Source organism: Oncorhynchus masou, chromosome 18 (assembly GCF_036934945.1).
Source record: "Oncorhynchus masou masou isolate Uvic2021 chromosome 18, UVic_Omas_1.1, whole genome shotgun sequence".
NCBI lineage: Eukaryota > Metazoa > Chordata > Actinopteri > Salmoniformes > Salmonidae > Oncorhynchus > Oncorhynchus masou.
Window position 1 is genome coordinate 9526984 of NC_088229.1, and position 17329 is coordinate 9544312.

Sequence of the window (17329 nt, forward strand, 5' to 3'; positions counted from 1 at the left end):
TGATTTTTTTATCTGTGTAACTTCACGTTGATTCATTTGCTGTTTCTCTCGCTCGCTCAATCTCATTCTCTCTCTCTTTATGATGATGTATGGCAACAGTGGAAGAGGAGAGAACACTCCTAGGTTAGGTGGAGAGAGGAGGAGGGGGGAGAGGAAAGGGGGAGAGAAACGGGGAGAGGAAGGGGGAGAGAGGAGAGAGGAAGGGGGAGAGGTGGGGGAGAAAGGGGGAGGAGGAGGGGGAGAAAGGAGGAGGGGATGGAGAGGAGGGGGTGGAGAGGAGGGGGGTGGAGAGGAGGAGGGTGGAGAGAGGAGGAGGGGAGAGAGGAGGGGGAGAGGAGGAGGGGAAAGAGGAGGTGAGGAGAGAGGAGGTGGGGAGAGAGGAGGGGGGAGAGGAGGAGGGGAAAGAGGAGGTGAGGAGAGAGGAGGTGGGGAGAGAGGTGGGGAGAGAGGAGGGGAAAGAGGAAGTGAGGAGAGAGGAGGAGGGGGAGAGAGAAGGTGGGGAGAGAGAAGGAGGGGAGAGAGGAGGAGGGGTGACATTGTGTGTACTCTGTATATAATCAGATGTGGATATTATGTTGGATACATGTAAGTCCACATGCATTTGAACTGTAACTGTGAGTGGGTGTTAGTCTGTAATGGCTGCTGTTCTTCTGTCATTTCCTCTTCCATTAAAACCTGTCCTGAGCTGTCTTGACCTGTCCTGACCTGTCTTGACCTGTCCTGACCTGTCCTGACCTGTCTTGACTCTCTGTGACCTCTTTCCTTTGTGACAGATGAGTGTAGAGAGTGATGACACGCGAAGCACACGCACACGCTCCAAGGGAATCAGAGGTGAGTTCAGCTCTCATGCCACAGGGAGGCCTGACTATGAGGAGAGAGATTTTCTCCAATGGCCATAACGAACACTTAATGATATTTCCAATCAATTCCCTCGAGCAGCCAACAGCTTATAGTATTGTTGATCATAGACTATGATTATTTTAATTTTAAGATAATTAAGTCGCCTGAATGAAATGCAGTATTTTATCTGATGTAGGTAGTTTTTCTTTTAATTATGAATTACTTAACTGCAACAATTAATGCTGAAGTCTGCATGTAATTGTATATTTCTTCTGATCAGCGCAGAGCAATTTGACTGATCTAGGTGTCCTTGGCTGTGTGTGTGTGTGCGTGCGTGCGTGCGTGCGTGTGTGTGTGTGTGTTCTGTTTGTTGTTGCCTGTGTGTGTAGGTCGTAAATTTTTCACCCGATAATGAATGTATATTTCTGTATATTTCTATTTATTTCTGTATATGTTTTGTATTTTTTTTTTCAAATGTCTGTATATTTCTGGTTATTTCTGTGAAGATCCTCCAGGGATTCTTATGCATTTGTGATTTATTGATTGTAACTAGTTCCTTCTGCAGTGCAGCTTTCAGCTGGTTCACCTTTGCTCGTCTCTTATTGGTTCTCTAGTTCCCACCAAGCTCGTTGGACAAGAGCTGAGGTAAGCGCTGTACAATACTTCATCCTGTTGTACGTTGTTTGTCTGTCTAAGTGTGTATCTCGCTAAGCGGAAACGTTATACTCTAGTCTTGTTTTGTCATACTGCACATGTCAGTCATACAGACTGCTTGTCACATGACGAGAATGATCATAACGCCCATAGTAACTTCGTTGTTTTACTTCCTGGTCCAAGTTGAACCCTTTTAATATACTGCGCTTAAACAGAAACCTTCTTCTTCTTGTCCTTCTCCTCCTCTTCCTCTTCCTCCCCCCCCCATGAGCATAACCTGCATGGTACTGGGTTCATCATCCACTGAACCTCATCAGTCATGACCCAACCAACCATTCCCTGGGGAGCATGTCTATAAGAGTAGAGATGAGAAAACCGACCTTTAAGAGGAGAAGAGAGGAGAGAACTCATCTACTGAACCTCCTCAGTCATGACCAACATCGTCTCCACTCCCAAAATAATAATTTGTCTCACTTCACCCTTAAGCATTGATCAGGTCTCTGCTGCACTCAAAACCCCCTTGAGGTGCTGTAGAGGCTCCTGTCTCATTTAAAAATGCAAATACAGCATTCTAATAAGTAATAATAACCCGTAGACAGTGTGGGCCACCTGTAGACTGTGTGGACCACCTGTAGACTGTGAGGGACACCTGTAGACTGTGAAGGCCACTTGTAGACTGTGAGGGCCACCTATAGACTGTGAGGGCCACCTGTAGACTGTGAGGGCCACTTGTAGACTGTGAGGGCCACCTGTAGACTGTGAGGGCCACCTGTAGACTGTGAGGGCCACCTGTAGACTGTGAGGGCCACCTGTAGACTGTGAGGGCCACCTGTAGACTGTGAGGGCCACCTGTAGACTGTGAGAGCCACCTGTAGACTGTGAGGGCCACCTGTAGACTGTGAGGGCCATCTGTAGACTGTGAGGGCCACCTGTAGACTGTGAGGGCCACCTGTAGACTGTGAGGGCCACCTGTAGACTGTGAGGGCCACCTGTAGACTGTGAGGGCCACCTGTAGACTGTGAGGGCCACCTGTAGACTGTGAGGGCCACCTGTAGACTGTGAGGGCCACCTGTAGACTGTGAGAGCCACCTGTAGACTGTGAGGGCCACCTGTAGACTGTGAGGGCCACCTGTAGACTGTGAGGGCCATCTGTAGACTGTGAGGGCCATCTGTAGACTGTGAGGGCACCTGTAGACTGTGAGGGCACCTGTAGATGACTTCTGAGAGGGGAAATTAAGAAACGCCTGGCGTGATCTCTATCACATGAAATTGGATTGGCCAGCTTGATGGATGACACATTTGTTCTTGGTTACTACCACTTGTAATTCTTTCTTTGCATGATCTAGGAGTCCTTGGCTGTGTGTGTGTGTGTGTGTGTGTGTGTGTGTGTGTGTGTGTGTGTGTGTGTGTGTGTGTGTGTGTGTGTGTGTGTGTGTGTGTGTGTGTGTGTGTCTGTGTGTGTGTGTGTGTGTGTGTGTGCGCACGTGTCTGTGCGCGTGTGCGTGCATGTGTGTGTGTGTGTTATATTTATTATTTTTACTACACTTTTCATTATTTTCTTTCACCTATTATCATCAATTCTCCAAAGGACAAAATTTGTAAAATGTGAAAATTTGTCTCTGACTCCATTCACCTGCCCCACCCCTGGATGCTCTGGCCACATCAGTGGGAGATATTCACGACACAGAAGGTAGGGCAGCCAATCCCCACCTACCCCCTCAGCCCTCCTGGGTCTCAGAACAACCCCCACCCCCACCTACCCCCTCAGCCCCCAGCCCTCCTGAGTCTCAGAACAACCCCCACCTACACCCTCAGCCCTCCTGGGTCTCAGAACAACCCCCGTCTACCCCCTCAGCCCCCAGCCCTCCTGGGTCTCAGAACAACCCCCATCTACACCCCCAGCCCTCCTGGGTCTCAGAACAACCCCCATCTACACCCCCAGCCCTCCTGGGTCTCAGAACAACCCTAATAAGTTCCTGTCTGACACACTGTTCTACGCCGCTCCCTCTGTCTTACCAAGAAGACCCCTGTAGACCTGGGGCCGCTCCCTCTGTCTTACCCAGAAGACCCCTGTAGACCTGGGGCCGCTCCCTCTGTCTTACCAAGAAGACCCCTGTAGACCTGGGGCCGCTCCCTCTGTCTTACCAAGAAGACCCCTGTAGACCTGGGGCCGCTCCCTCTGTCTTACCCAGAAGACCCCTGTCGACCTGGGGCCCCCCCTCTGTCTTACCAAGAAGACCCCACCTAGACCTGGGGCCGCTCCCTCTGTCTTACCCAGAAGACCCCTGTAGACCTGGGGCCGCTCCCTCTGTCTTACCCAGAAGACCCCTGTAGACCTGGGGCCGCTCCTCTGTCTTACCAAGAAGACCCCTGTAGACCTGGGGCCGCTCCTCTGTCTTACCAAGAAGACCCCTGTAGACCTGGGGCCGCTCCTCTGTCTTTCCAAGAAGACCCCTGTAGACCTGGGACCGCTCCCTCTGTCTTACCCAGAAGACCCCTGTCGACCTGGGGCCGCTCCCTCTGTCTTACCCAGAAGACCCCTGTAGACCTGGGGCCGCTCCCTCTGTCTTACCAAGAAGACCCCTGTAGACCTGGGGCCGCTCCCTCTGTCTTACCCAGAAGACCCCTGTAGACCTGGGGCCGCTCCCTCTGTCTTACCCAGAAGACCCCTGTAGACCTGGGGCCGCTAACTCTGTCTTACCCAGAAGACCCCTGTAGACCTGGGGCCGCTCCCTCTGTCTTACCCAGAAGACCCCTGTAGACCTGGGGCCGCTCCCTCTGTCTTACCAAGAAGACCCCTGTAGACCTGGGGCCGCTCCCTCTGTCTTACCAAGAAGACCCCTGTAGACCTGGGGCCGCTCGCTGCATCGTGACTCCAGCTTATTGGAAAGATATTACAAATTACATTTATTTACATGTGTATTCATTCAAGAACCAATTTCCAGATGAACCGTGTTTATAGATTCCCTCCACTCCCTCTGTTTTCTAGGCTTTATTGAATTTGATCCTCCACTGCCTCTCGTTGTGTGTTCATTAAAGTTCCAGTCAGTTGGCTGTGATTGGTTGTAATGTAAGAGCGAGAAACAGATCTTTCCTCCAGGCATAGTGCAGTACACTCAGCATCCCTCCATTATTCATCTCAGATCTCCATGGCATTTTAACTCATTGATAGGCATGTTTGTATTATTGTTTGGTTTGTTTTGTTTTGTTATGCTTTGAGTTTCCACCTCTCCATAAGCTATGTTTGATGCTCATGACTGAAGATGCACCCCTCGGGGTTCTCTTCCCCCTCTCCCCCTCTCCCCCTCCCTTCCCAAACACCTCTCTCTCCCCAACACCCCTCCCTCCATCTCTCCCTCTCCCCCTCTCTTCCCAACACCCCCCCGCTCCCTTTCTCCATCTCCCCTCTCTTCCCAACACCCCCTCTCCCCTCTCCCCCTTTCCAACACCCCCACTCCCTTTCTCCCTCTCCCCCTCTCTTCCCAACACCCCCTCTCCCTTTCTCCCTCTCCCCCTCTCTTCCCAACACCCCCTCTCCTCCCCTCTCTTCCAACACCCCTTCTCCCTTTCTCCCTCTCCCCCTCTCTTCCCAACACCCCCCCCCCCGCTCCCTTTCTCACTCTCTGCCCCTGTTCCCGTGCAGTGTGCTGGGCTGCCCATTGGTCAGGAAGAGACGTCTGGCGGATGCTGAGGCAGAGCAGGAGCAGCCATCTTCTAAAAGGAAGTCCCGCCCTCTAAAGCTGGCCATGGACGAGGGCTTCAGCGTGGACAGCGATGGGAGCAGCGAGGAGGAGGTGGAGGGGGAGGCCAAGGAGGAGGAAGAGGAGGACAAGGAGAAGGAAGAGAAGACAGAGGAACAACCACAGGCACAGCAGGAAGAAAAGCCAGAGGAGGAACAGGAGGAAGAGGAGGAAGAGGAGGAGAACGTGACAGAGCAGAAAGAGGAGAGCATAGATTCAGATGAAGGTAGGTGCTGTACACTGTACTGTAAACACACACCACCATGACTCACAATGAACCAAGTGATCATGATGTGTGACTCATATTAACGGGCACTGTTTATTAATGATGATATCATTCGGATCATGACAAGGAGGGAGTGGATGACAGAGAGGATGATGGTAACTAAATACCTCTCCTTTCCATTGCTGTTTCTAACTCACCAACGTGTCCTTGACTCTCCCACAGAAGAATGCATGATCATTGAGCCGGGATCCAGTAAAACAACATGTAAAGCTGAGGAGGGGGAGTGGCCTCAGAGAGCGGACTACTCCAGCTACCATCAGATCCTAGCCAACTCTCTACTATACCTGGGCAGGGTCCCCGACACCGCAGAGACCACCTCACAGGCGCACGTTACCATGGAGACAGAGAAGGATATCACAGCTGTGGAGCACGCCACTGTGGCAGTGGAACACCCAGTAGAGGAGGAGGAGGAAGAGGAAGATGAGATTGAGGAGACTAGGGAGGCTGTGACACAGAGAACCTTTGAGCACCCGTATTTCACTGGAGACATTCACCAGCAGCAGGACAAGGCTGAGGAAGACGAGGAGGAGGAAGAGTATGAAGAGGAGAGGAGAGAAGCAGAGCACCAGCCACAGGAGATCCTGAATGAAGAGGAGGAGGAAGATGACATTGAGGAGGTGGATGAGAGAGTGCACCCTGTCGTCCTGCCCACCTCTAACTCCATTAGCAGCAATGCAGCTCAGGGACCAGCCACACAGGGGGACAGAACTACAAAGCACTACATGCCCAAAAGGACCAGCCTCCTAGAAAACTACAACCCCCACAGGACCAGCCCACGGGAGAACTACAACCCCCACAGGACCAGCCTCCTGGAGAACTACAATCCCCACAGGACCATCCCACTGGAGAACTACAATCCCCACAGAGTCAGCCCCTTACAGCACTACATCTCCCATAAGGCCTCAGCAGCCTCTAACATAATCGAGGTGCGCTCAGAGGATTCGGGGAAGGACTATGAAGATGAAGATGGTGATGAGGAGGACGAGGAGGAGGAGGAAGATGATAGTTTGTCTCAGAGGTGGACGGATGAGTCAGAGACGTATGATATGACCCGGGGAAATCTGGGGCTCCTGGAGCAGGCCATCGCCCTGAAGGCAGAACAGGTGAAGGGGCCTCGCGACCTCCTCCTCCTCCGTCACCCCGCTGTCACCCCGGAGCTCCACCACCGCTACTTCAATATGGACGACCGGCCCAAACACCTGAACACCATGCGCAACAGCTGCTTCAGCAGCAAAGGTATGGATGGCGTTCCAATCAATCAATAAATCAAATGCATTTTATAAAGCCATTTTTACACCAGCAGTTGTCACAAAGTGCTTTACAGATACCCAGCCTAAACCCCCAGAGAGCTTTACGGATACCAAGCCTAAAACCCCAGAGAGCTTTACGGATACCCAGTCTAAAACCCCAGAGAGCTTTACAGATACCCAGTCTAAAACCCCAGAGAGCTTTACAGATACCCAGCCTAAACCCCCAGAGAGCTTTACGGATACCAAGCCTAAACCCCCAGAGAGCTTTACAGATACCAAGCCTAAAACCCCAGAGAGCTTTACAGATACCCAAACCCCCAGAGCTTTAAAACCAGCCTAAACCCCCAGAGCTTTACAGATACCCAGCCTAAACCCCCAGAGAGCTTTACGGATACCAAGCCTAAACCCCAGAGAGCTTTACGGATACCCAGTCTAAAACCCCAGAGAGCCCCAAACCCCCAGAGAGCTTTACAGATACCCAGTCTAAAACCCCAGATACCCAGTCTAAAACCCCAGAGAGCTTTACAGATACCCAGTCTAAAACCCCAGATACCAAGCCTAAAACCCCAGAGAGCTTTACAGATACCCAGTCTAAAACCCCAGAGAGCTTTACGGATACCAAGCCTAAAACCCCAGAGAGCTTTACAGATACCCAGTCTAAAACCCCAGAGAGCTTTACAGATACCCAGTCTAAAACCCCAGAGAGCTTTACGGATACCAAGCCTAAAACCCCAGAGAGCTTTACAGATACCCAGCCTAAACCCCCAGAGAGCTTTACAGAAACCCAGCCTAAACCCCCAGAGAGCTTTACGGATACCCAGCCTAGACCCCAGAGAGCTTTCAAATAGAAACCCATTGGACCAGTCTCCCATATTACAATACATTATCAAATAGAAACAGACCACAGATACTCATCAGTGAGTTTAGAGAGGGGTAGAGAGGGAGAGAGGGAGGGAGAGAGGGAGAGAGAGAGAGAGACTCCATAATGAAATTGGTGCAGTGTTTATTAATGTGTTATTGTTTGGGCCTAGTTGTGTCCTGGCACCGTTCCCATTTGTCATGCCTCTGACACTAACAGGCCGTGCCTAGTGGGGCAGCCTGTCCCCGTTCTTCCCTCCTGTGGCGATGCTCATGTTCTGCCCAGCACTAATTAGAAGGCGCATGTCTCGTTAACATTCAATTTGGAGGCCAATAGAGCATCGCTTTCCCACCTCTTCCCTTTTTCTCCCTCCAGCATAGTAATAGTGAACAGGGCTCCTCAGTTCTCTAATGTATACATTAATACTACCACTTATACAGTGTCCTTTTCACTCTTCAGTTTGACCAAATGAGTTCCCTGCTCCACACATACAAATCATCCACAAGACTATATACAATGAATTGTCTAATGTGTGCATTTTTTTGTTTGATTCAATGTGTATTTCCTGTAGTGTGTTTGACAGTGCTTTCAGGCAGATGGTTAAGCAGTGGTATGTTGTATATCTTCTAGCTGTCTCTACAGAAGGCAGCAGGCCAGAGAAGAGGGAGATCAAATGCCCCACCCCTGGTTGTGACGGGACTGGTCATGTTACTGGACTCTACCCCCACCACCGCAGCCTGTCTGGTTGTCCACACAAGGACAGGATCCCTCCTGAGAGTCAGTACCTATACCCAATACTCTATACCCTATAACAATACCTAGTAACCTATACCAATAACCTATACCCTATACCCAGTACCCTATACTCTATACCCAATACGCTATACCCTATAACAATACCTAGTAACCTATACCAATAACCTATACCCTATACCCAGTACCCTATACTCTATACGCTATACCCTATAACAATACCTAGTAACCTAAACCAATAACCTATACCCTATACCCAGTACCCTATACTATATACCCAATACTCTATACCCTATAACAATACCTAGTAACCTATACCAATAACCTATACCAATAACCTATACCCTATAACAATACCTAGTACCCTATACCCTATACCCAGTACCCTATACTCTATACGCTATACCCTATAACAATACCTAGTAACCTATACCAATAACCTGTACCCTATACCCAGTACCCTATACTCTATACTCTATACCCTATAACAATACCTAGTAACCTATACCAATAACCTATACCCTATACCCAGTACCTATACCCAGTACCCTATACTACCCAATATACCCTATAACAATATACGCCTATACCCTATAACAATACCTAGTAACCTAAACCAATAACCTATATCCTATACCCAGTACCCTATACCCAATACTACCCAATACGCCTATACCCTATAACAATACCTAGTAACCTATACCAATAACCTATACCCTAAACCCAGTACCCTATACTCTATACCCAATACTCTATACCCTATAACAATACCTAGTAACCTATACCAATAACCTATACCCAATACCCAGTACCCAATACTCTATACCCAATACTCTATACCCTATAACAATATACCCAATACTCCCAGTATACCCAGTATAACTCTATAACAATACCTAGTAACCTATACCAATAACCTATACCATATACCCAGTACCCTATACTCTATACCCAGTACACAATACCCAGTACCCAATACTCTATACCCAATACTCTATACCCAATACTCTATACCCTATAACAATACCTAGTAACCTAAACCAATAACCTATACCCTATACCCAGTACACAATACCCAGTACCCTATACCCAGTACCCTATATCAATACCCAATACCCTATACCAATAACATATACCCAGTACCCTATACCCTATATCCTATACCAATAACCTATACACTATTCCCTGTACCCAATACCAAATAGTATATACCAATAACCTATACCCATACCTCTATACCCTATAACAATACCTAGTAACCCCTATACCAATAACCTATACCCAATATGATATACCCAGTACCCTATACTCTATACCCAGTACCCAATACTCTATACCCAATACTCTATACCCAATACTCTATACCCTATAACAATACCTAGTAACCTATACCAATAACCTATACCCAATACCCAGTACCCTAATACCCAGTACCATATACTCTATAACAATACCCAGTAACCTATACTCTATACCCAGTACACAATACCCAGTACCCTATACTCTATACCCAGTACACAATACCCAGTACCCAATACTCTATAACAATACTCCTATACCAATAACCCAATACTCTATACTATACCCTATAACAATACCTAGTAACCTAAACCAATAACCTATACCCTATAACCCAGTAACCTATACCAATAATATACCCAATACCCAGTACCAATACCCAGTACCATATACTATAACAATACCTAATATACCAATAACCTATAATATACCCATACCCTATATCTATACCCATACACAATACCCAGTACCCAATACTATACCCTATATACTCTATATAACAATAATAACCTATACACTAACCTCCCTATACCCAGTACACAATACCCAAATAGTATATCAATACCCAATAACCTATACCAATAACATATCCCAATAGCCTATATCCTATACCAATAACCTATACACTATATACTACTGTATATCCCTATCCAGTAGTCTATACCCAATACCCTATTCTCTATATCCAGTACTCTATACTCTATACCCAATATGATATACCCAATACCCTATACTCTATCCTCTATACCCAATACCCTATACTCTGTATCCAGTAGTGTCAGGACCCGGTTACGAACTCGGGTCTCCGGTGTGAGAAACAGTCACTTCGTAAACTGAGAACCTAATAGGTCGGCAGAACCCAGAAGATGAGGCAGAAACAGCAGTACTTGAGACGGTGATTTAATAAAGAAAAAGGAAAAGATCTTCAGGCAAAAATGTAAATCCACAGGTGCAACTAATAACTAACTAACTAGAACAAGGGAAAAACAAAAGGGTCAAAAAAGCACAATGGGGGCATCTAGTGATCAAAACCTGAACAATCCTGGCCAAATCCTGACAAGTAGTCTATACCCTATATGCTATACCCTACACCCAATACTCTATACCCAATACTCTTTACTCTATACTCTATACCCTACACCCAATACTCTATACCCAATACTCTTTACTCTATACTCTATACCCTACACCCAATACTCTATACCCAATACTCTTATACTCTATACCCTACACCCAATACTCTATACCCAATACTCTTAACTCTATACTCTATACTCTATACTCTATGCTCTATACCCTACACCCAATACTCTATACCCAATACTCTTTACTCTATACTCTATACCCTACACCCAATACTCTATACCCAATACTCTTTACTCTATACTCTATACTCTATACCCTATACTCTATACCCAATACCCAATACTCTATACTCTATACCCAATACTCTATACTGAATATCCCTTAACCCAATACCCTCTCCAAGTCACACAGGAAAAAACGCATTCTTGTATGTGACAGAGTAGAGAACATGTTAATAATAATAATAATAATAATCTTAATAGTATTAATAATAGTAATAATAATAATAGTACTAATAATAATGGTATTAATAATAGTAATATAATAGTAATAATAATGATAGTATAATAATAATAACAATAATAATGTTAATAAGAATAGTAAGAATAGAAAGAATAATAATAATAATAATAGTAATACTCATAGTAACAATAATAATACAATAATAATATAACAATAATAATATTATAATCATAATAATAATCATAATAATTATAGTAATAATAATAATATTATAATCACAATAATATTATAATATACTAATAATAGTAATAATAATATAATCATACTATTATAATCCCATAATAATATTATAATCATAATCATAATATAATAGTAATAGTAATAGTAATAATATAATCATAATAATAATAGTACTAATAATACTATAATCATAATAATATTATAATAATAATAATATTATAATAATAATATTAATAATAATAATATAAATAATAATAATATAATAATACTAGTAATAATAATACTAGTAATAATAATACTAGTAATAATAATACTAGTAATAATAATAATATAATAATAATACTAGTAATAATTATTATATAATCATAATATAATAGTAATAGTAATAATAATAATATTATAATAATATTATAATATTATAGTCATAATAATGTTAATAATATAATAGTAATAGTAATAATTATTTATTATATAATCATAATATAATAGTAATAGTAATAATTATTTATTATATAATCATAATATAATAGTAATAGTAATAATTATTTATTATATAATATAATAGTAATAATAATAATAATCATATAATAATCATATAATAATAATAATCATAATATAATAATACTAGTAATTATAATAATATAATCATAATATAATAGTAATAGTAATAATAATAAAATAATAATAATAAAATAATAATATTATAATAATAGTTATAATATAATAATATAATAATATAGTAATACTAATAATCATAATATTCTCCTGTGTATGTGTCCTCTCCAGTCCTGGCCATGCATGAGAACGTGCTGAAGTGTCCTACTCCAGGCTGCACTGGACAGGGTCATGTTAACAGCAACCGTAACACCCACCGCAGGTACTCTACAATGTGTGTGCGTGCGTGTGTGTGTGTGTGTGTGTGTGTCAGTATATGTTAATCTATATGAATGCATGCTCTGTATATGTCACTCTAATTCAGTTTGATGTAGACATACATTGACAGCAGCCTGACTTCTCCCCAGTATTCACTCTCTCCTCTTATTGGTTATCCCAGTTTGTCAGGATGCCCCATCGCAGCCGCAGAGAAGCTGTCCAAGAGCCTCAACCTTGACAAGCAGCATCTCTCCCAGCCAATCAGAGAGCACCTCAAAGAAAGTCCCAACAACAATGACCGAGTCCTGAGGTAATGATTGGTCACCTCTCTCTCTCTGTATCTCTCGTTCTCTATATCTCTCGTTCTCTGTATCTCTCACTCTCTCTCTCTGTCTTTATCTCTCTCTCTCTGTCTCTCTCTCGGTCTATCTCTCTGTCTCTCTCTCTGTCTCTCTGTCTGTCTGTCTCTCTCTCTCCATATCTCTCTAGTGGGTACAGGCAGTTCACAGTAGAGGTCGACCGATTATGATTTTTCAACGCCGATACCGATTTATTGGAGGACAAAGAAAGCCGATACCAATTAATCAACCAATTTTTTTTTAATGTTTTTGTAATAATGACAATTATAACAATACTGAATGAACACTTATTTTAACTTAATATAATACATCAATAAAATAAATGTAGCCTCAAATAAATAATGAAACGTTCAATTTGGTTTAAACGTTCAAATTGCAATAAGAATGTGTTCTTAACTGACTTGCCTCGTTAAATAAAGATTAAATAAAGGTGTAAAAAATAAAAATAAATAACAAATTGGCATCCAAAATGACCGATTTCCGATTGTTATGAAAACTTGAAATAGGCCCTAATTAATCGACCATTCCGATGAATCGGTCGACTTCTAGTTCACAGAGACTTCATACAGTATCTGCCGTAACCTTGGCTGCTCAACACCACTTGTGTTGTTGTCAATTGCGAAACCCCGCGCGAAGTGTCAATCAGGACACCACAGTTTTAGCTCTACTGCAATGATGTGTTTTTGTCATGTCATCCTCTATTCACCCCCATCATGCCAAAATAATTATAATTACTGTTAACGACCAGACAGAGGTATTATGCTAAGTACATGCTCCTTTCTTGGTATTTTCATTAATAATGCCGCCCGATAAGATAATTATGCGAGTTACAGGGAATTGAGAGGATAAGGGGGAAATAATTGCTTTCCTTGAGGAACCTCGTCTGTGGTCCGACAAAACAGACAAGCATTAAAATATAAAACCTTGTTTTTTCCCCCCATTGTCATTCAAATGAGCTGGTCTGTTATGTGTGCAGAGAACACACCAGAGCTGGCTAAGTATGTCACATGATATCCTTATAATAATGGAATCCACATTGAATAAAAAGAGAGAGAGAGAGGGTATCCCAGTGATCAAAGGGCAGAAAGCACACCGCTCAGTTCACCACTGTCGGTCTATGAACACAACAGAAGCCATCTCCTCCCAGCCTGCCTGGGTGTCTGTGAACACAACACCAGCCATCTCCTCCCAGCCTGCCTGGGTGTCTGTGAACACAACACCAGCCATCTCCTCCCAGCCTGCCTGTGTGTCTGTGAACACAACACCAGCCATCTCCTCCCAGCCTGCCTGTCTGTCTGTGAACACAACACCAGCCATCTCCTCCCAGCCTGCCTGTGTGTCTGTGAACACAACACCAGCCATCTCCTCCCAGCCTGCCTGTGTGTCTGTGAACACAACACCAGCCATCTCCTCCCAGCCTGCCTGTCTGTCTGTGAACACAACACCAGCCATCTCCTCCCAGCCTGCCTGTGTGTCTGTGAACACAACAGAAGTCATCTCCTCCCAGAGCCCCAGGACAGCAGCACAATTAGACCCAACCAAATCATGAGAAAAAAAATGATAATTACTTGACACATTGGAAAGAATTAACAAAAAAACAGAGCAAACAAGATTGCTATTTGGCCCTACACAGAGAGTACACAGCGGCAGAATACCTGACCACTGTGACTGACCCAAAATTAAGGAAAGCTTTAACTATGTACAGACTCAGTGAGCATAGCCTTGCTATTGAGAAAGGCCGCCATAAGCAGACATGGCTCTCAAGAGAAGACAGGCTATGTGCTCACTGCCCACAAAATGAGGTGGAAACTGAGCTGCACTTCCTAACCTCCTGCCCAATGTATGACCATATTAGAGAGACATATTTCCCTCAGATTACACAGATCCACAAAGAATTCGAAAACAAATCCAATTTTGATAAACTCCCATATCTACTGGGTGAAATTCCACAGTGTGCCATCACAGCAGCAAGATTTGTGACCTGTTGCCACGAGAAAAGGGCAACCAGTGAAGAACACACACCATTGTAAATACAACCCATATTTATGCTTATTTTTTTTTTTTATCTTGTGTCCCTTACCATTTATACATTGTTAAAACACTGTATATATATAATATGACATTTGTAATGCCTTTATTGTTTTGAAACTTCTGTATGTGTAATGTTTACTGTTAATTTTTATTGTTTATTTCACTTTATATATATTCACTTTATATATTATCTACCTCACTTGCTTTGGCAATGTTAACACATGTTTCCCATGCCAATAAAGCCCTTGAATTGAATTGAATTGAATTGAGAGAGAGAGAGAGAGAGACTCTCAGAGAGTCTCAGTGTCCCTCAGGCTATAGAGAAAGTTTACTACCATCAATCAAACATAAACGGGGCCGAGACTCAGGTGGAATCATCATTTGGCATAAGCAGGACTTAGCGCTGGATGAAATGAAAAAAGGTACAATCTATTGTGACAATGATGTATACATATGTGCAGCTTATGCTCCTCCTTCAGATTCATCATATTATGATGATCAGTTTTTTGACAATCTCCAGACAGAAATCATTACATTTCAGGCACAGGGTAAAGTGCACCTTTGTGGAGATTTCAATGCAAGAACAGGTTCTGAGCCTGACTACACTGATGCGGGAGGTAACCACCACATATTTGGACACCCCTCCTTATACAGTAGCCCTTGTCAGGACCCGGTTACGAACCCGGGTCTCCGGAGTGAGAAACAGTCACTTAACCAACTGAGCCACGAATAGTCAGCAGAACCCAGAAGATGAGGCAGACACAGCAGTACTTGAGACGGTGTATTTAATAAAGTAAAAAGTGAAGTCCTTCAGGAAAACATGTAACTCCACAACCTCAAAAGGAATTCCACAAGAACAAGGTAATCCACAAGGTAATCCTCCAAGACAAAAAGGTAAATCCACAAGGTGGTAGGTAAAGCATAAAAAGCCTCAAAAGATACTCAAAAATAAATAAACAAGAACAAAAAACAGAATTCCACAAGAGCGTCCACCGGGATCAACAAGAGTACACAGAATACTAGGGCTGGGTGCTAACATACAAACACAGAGCAAAGAACTGAGGGAAACTAAGGGTTTAAATACAATCAGGGGAAACGAGGCACAGGTGCAAATAATAATGGGGATCAAGGGAAAGCAAAAGGTCAAAAAGCACAATGGGGGCATCTAGTGACCAAAAACCGGAACAACCCTGGCCAAATCCTGACAGAATCCCCCCCCCCTAGGAACGGCTCCTGTCGTTCCTACCAGCTCTCTCGGGGTGGAGGGCCCTGAACTGACGAATGAGGTCAGGGTCCAGTATGTCTTTGGCAGGAACCCAGGAGCGCTCCTTGGGACCGTAGCCTTCCCAGTCCACCAGATACTGCCAGGACCGCTGCACCCTGCGGGAATCCAGTATCCGATGGACGGTATAAGCCGGCTGGCCTCCAATGACACGAGGCGGAGGGGGAGGTCTGTCTGCCGGGACAAGGGGAGAAAAAACTCTGACTTCTGCCTCCTGGTCCGGGAACAATGGAGGGGCATAGCCAAACTGACACTCGTGCGGGGACATACCAGTGGAGGAGGAGCGCAAGGTTTTGTGCGCGTATTCGGCCCAAACAATAAAGGACGACCATGTGGACGGGTTGTTACGAGTCATACATCGGAGGGTGGTTTCCAGCTCTTGATTCATCCTCTCTGTTTGGCCGTTGGACTCCGGATGGTACCCTGAAGATAGACTGGCAGAAGCTCCCATGAGTTGGCAGAAGGCCTTCCAAAACATTGAGGCGAACTGGGGACCTCTGTCAGAAACCATATCTTGAGGAATGCCGAAGACTCGAAACACATGATTAATTACCAACTAAGCCGTTTCCTTGGCAGAAGGTAACTTAGTCAGAGGGACGAACCTGGCCGCCTTTGAAAACCTGTCGATTATGACTAGGATAGTAGTATTGCCATGGGATGGAGGAAGGCCAGTAATAAAGTCCAATGAGATATGGGACCAGGGTCTGTGGGGAACAGGTAAAGGGTGAAGGAGTCCTTGAGGGTGGAGGTGAGAAGATTTGCCCTGGCAGCACACGGGGCAGGCATTGACGAAAGTGGCAACGTCTTCTCTTATGGTAGGCCACCAGAACTTACGCTGGATGAACTCCAAGGTGCGACCTACGCCCGGGTGACAGGTGAGGCGAGAGGAGTGCCCCCACAGAAGGACCTGAGTCCTCACTGCCTTGGGGACAAACAACCGATTGGCAGGGCCTCCTTTCGGGTCCGGTTCGATAGCTTGAGCTCGTCTCAAGCTATCGAGATCGGAGCGACGATCTTAGCAGCAGGAAGGACAGGCATGTCCGTGTCATCTCGAATGGCAGGAGCGTAGACTAGGGACAATGCATCCGGTTTGAGATTCTTCGACCCGGGCCGATAGGTGAGGATAAACTGGAATCGACTGAAGAAGAGAGACCATCTAGCTTGTCTAGAGTTCAACCGCTTCGCCTGCTGGATATACTCCAGATTTTTGTGGTCCGTAAGCACTTGAAACGGGTGAGAAGCCCCCTCGAGCCAGTGTCTCCATTCCTTCAATGCCATCTTAACCGCTAGGAGTTCACGATCCCCCACATCGTAG

At 44.8% G+C, this 17329-nt stretch overlaps 1 protein-coding gene across 1 annotated transcript in view; it reads left to right on the forward strand.

Annotated features, from left to right (window-relative positions):
- Positions 1-17329, forward strand: part of LOC135503917 (myelin transcription factor 1-like) — a 42621-nt gene that overhangs the window by 3771 nt on the left and 21521 nt on the right. Inside the window, exons 2-8 of the mRNA XM_064922105.1 lie at positions 774-831; positions 1455-1485; positions 5138-5460; positions 5683-6756; positions 8260-8406; positions 12256-12346; positions 12524-12652. Of these exons, the coding sequence (XP_064778177.1) occupies positions 774-831; positions 1455-1485; positions 5138-5460; positions 5683-6756; positions 8260-8406; positions 12256-12346; positions 12524-12652 (1853 nt within the window). The remainder of the gene's footprint in view (positions 1-773; positions 832-1454; positions 1486-5137; positions 5461-5682; positions 6757-8259; positions 8407-12255; positions 12347-12523; positions 12653-17329) is intronic.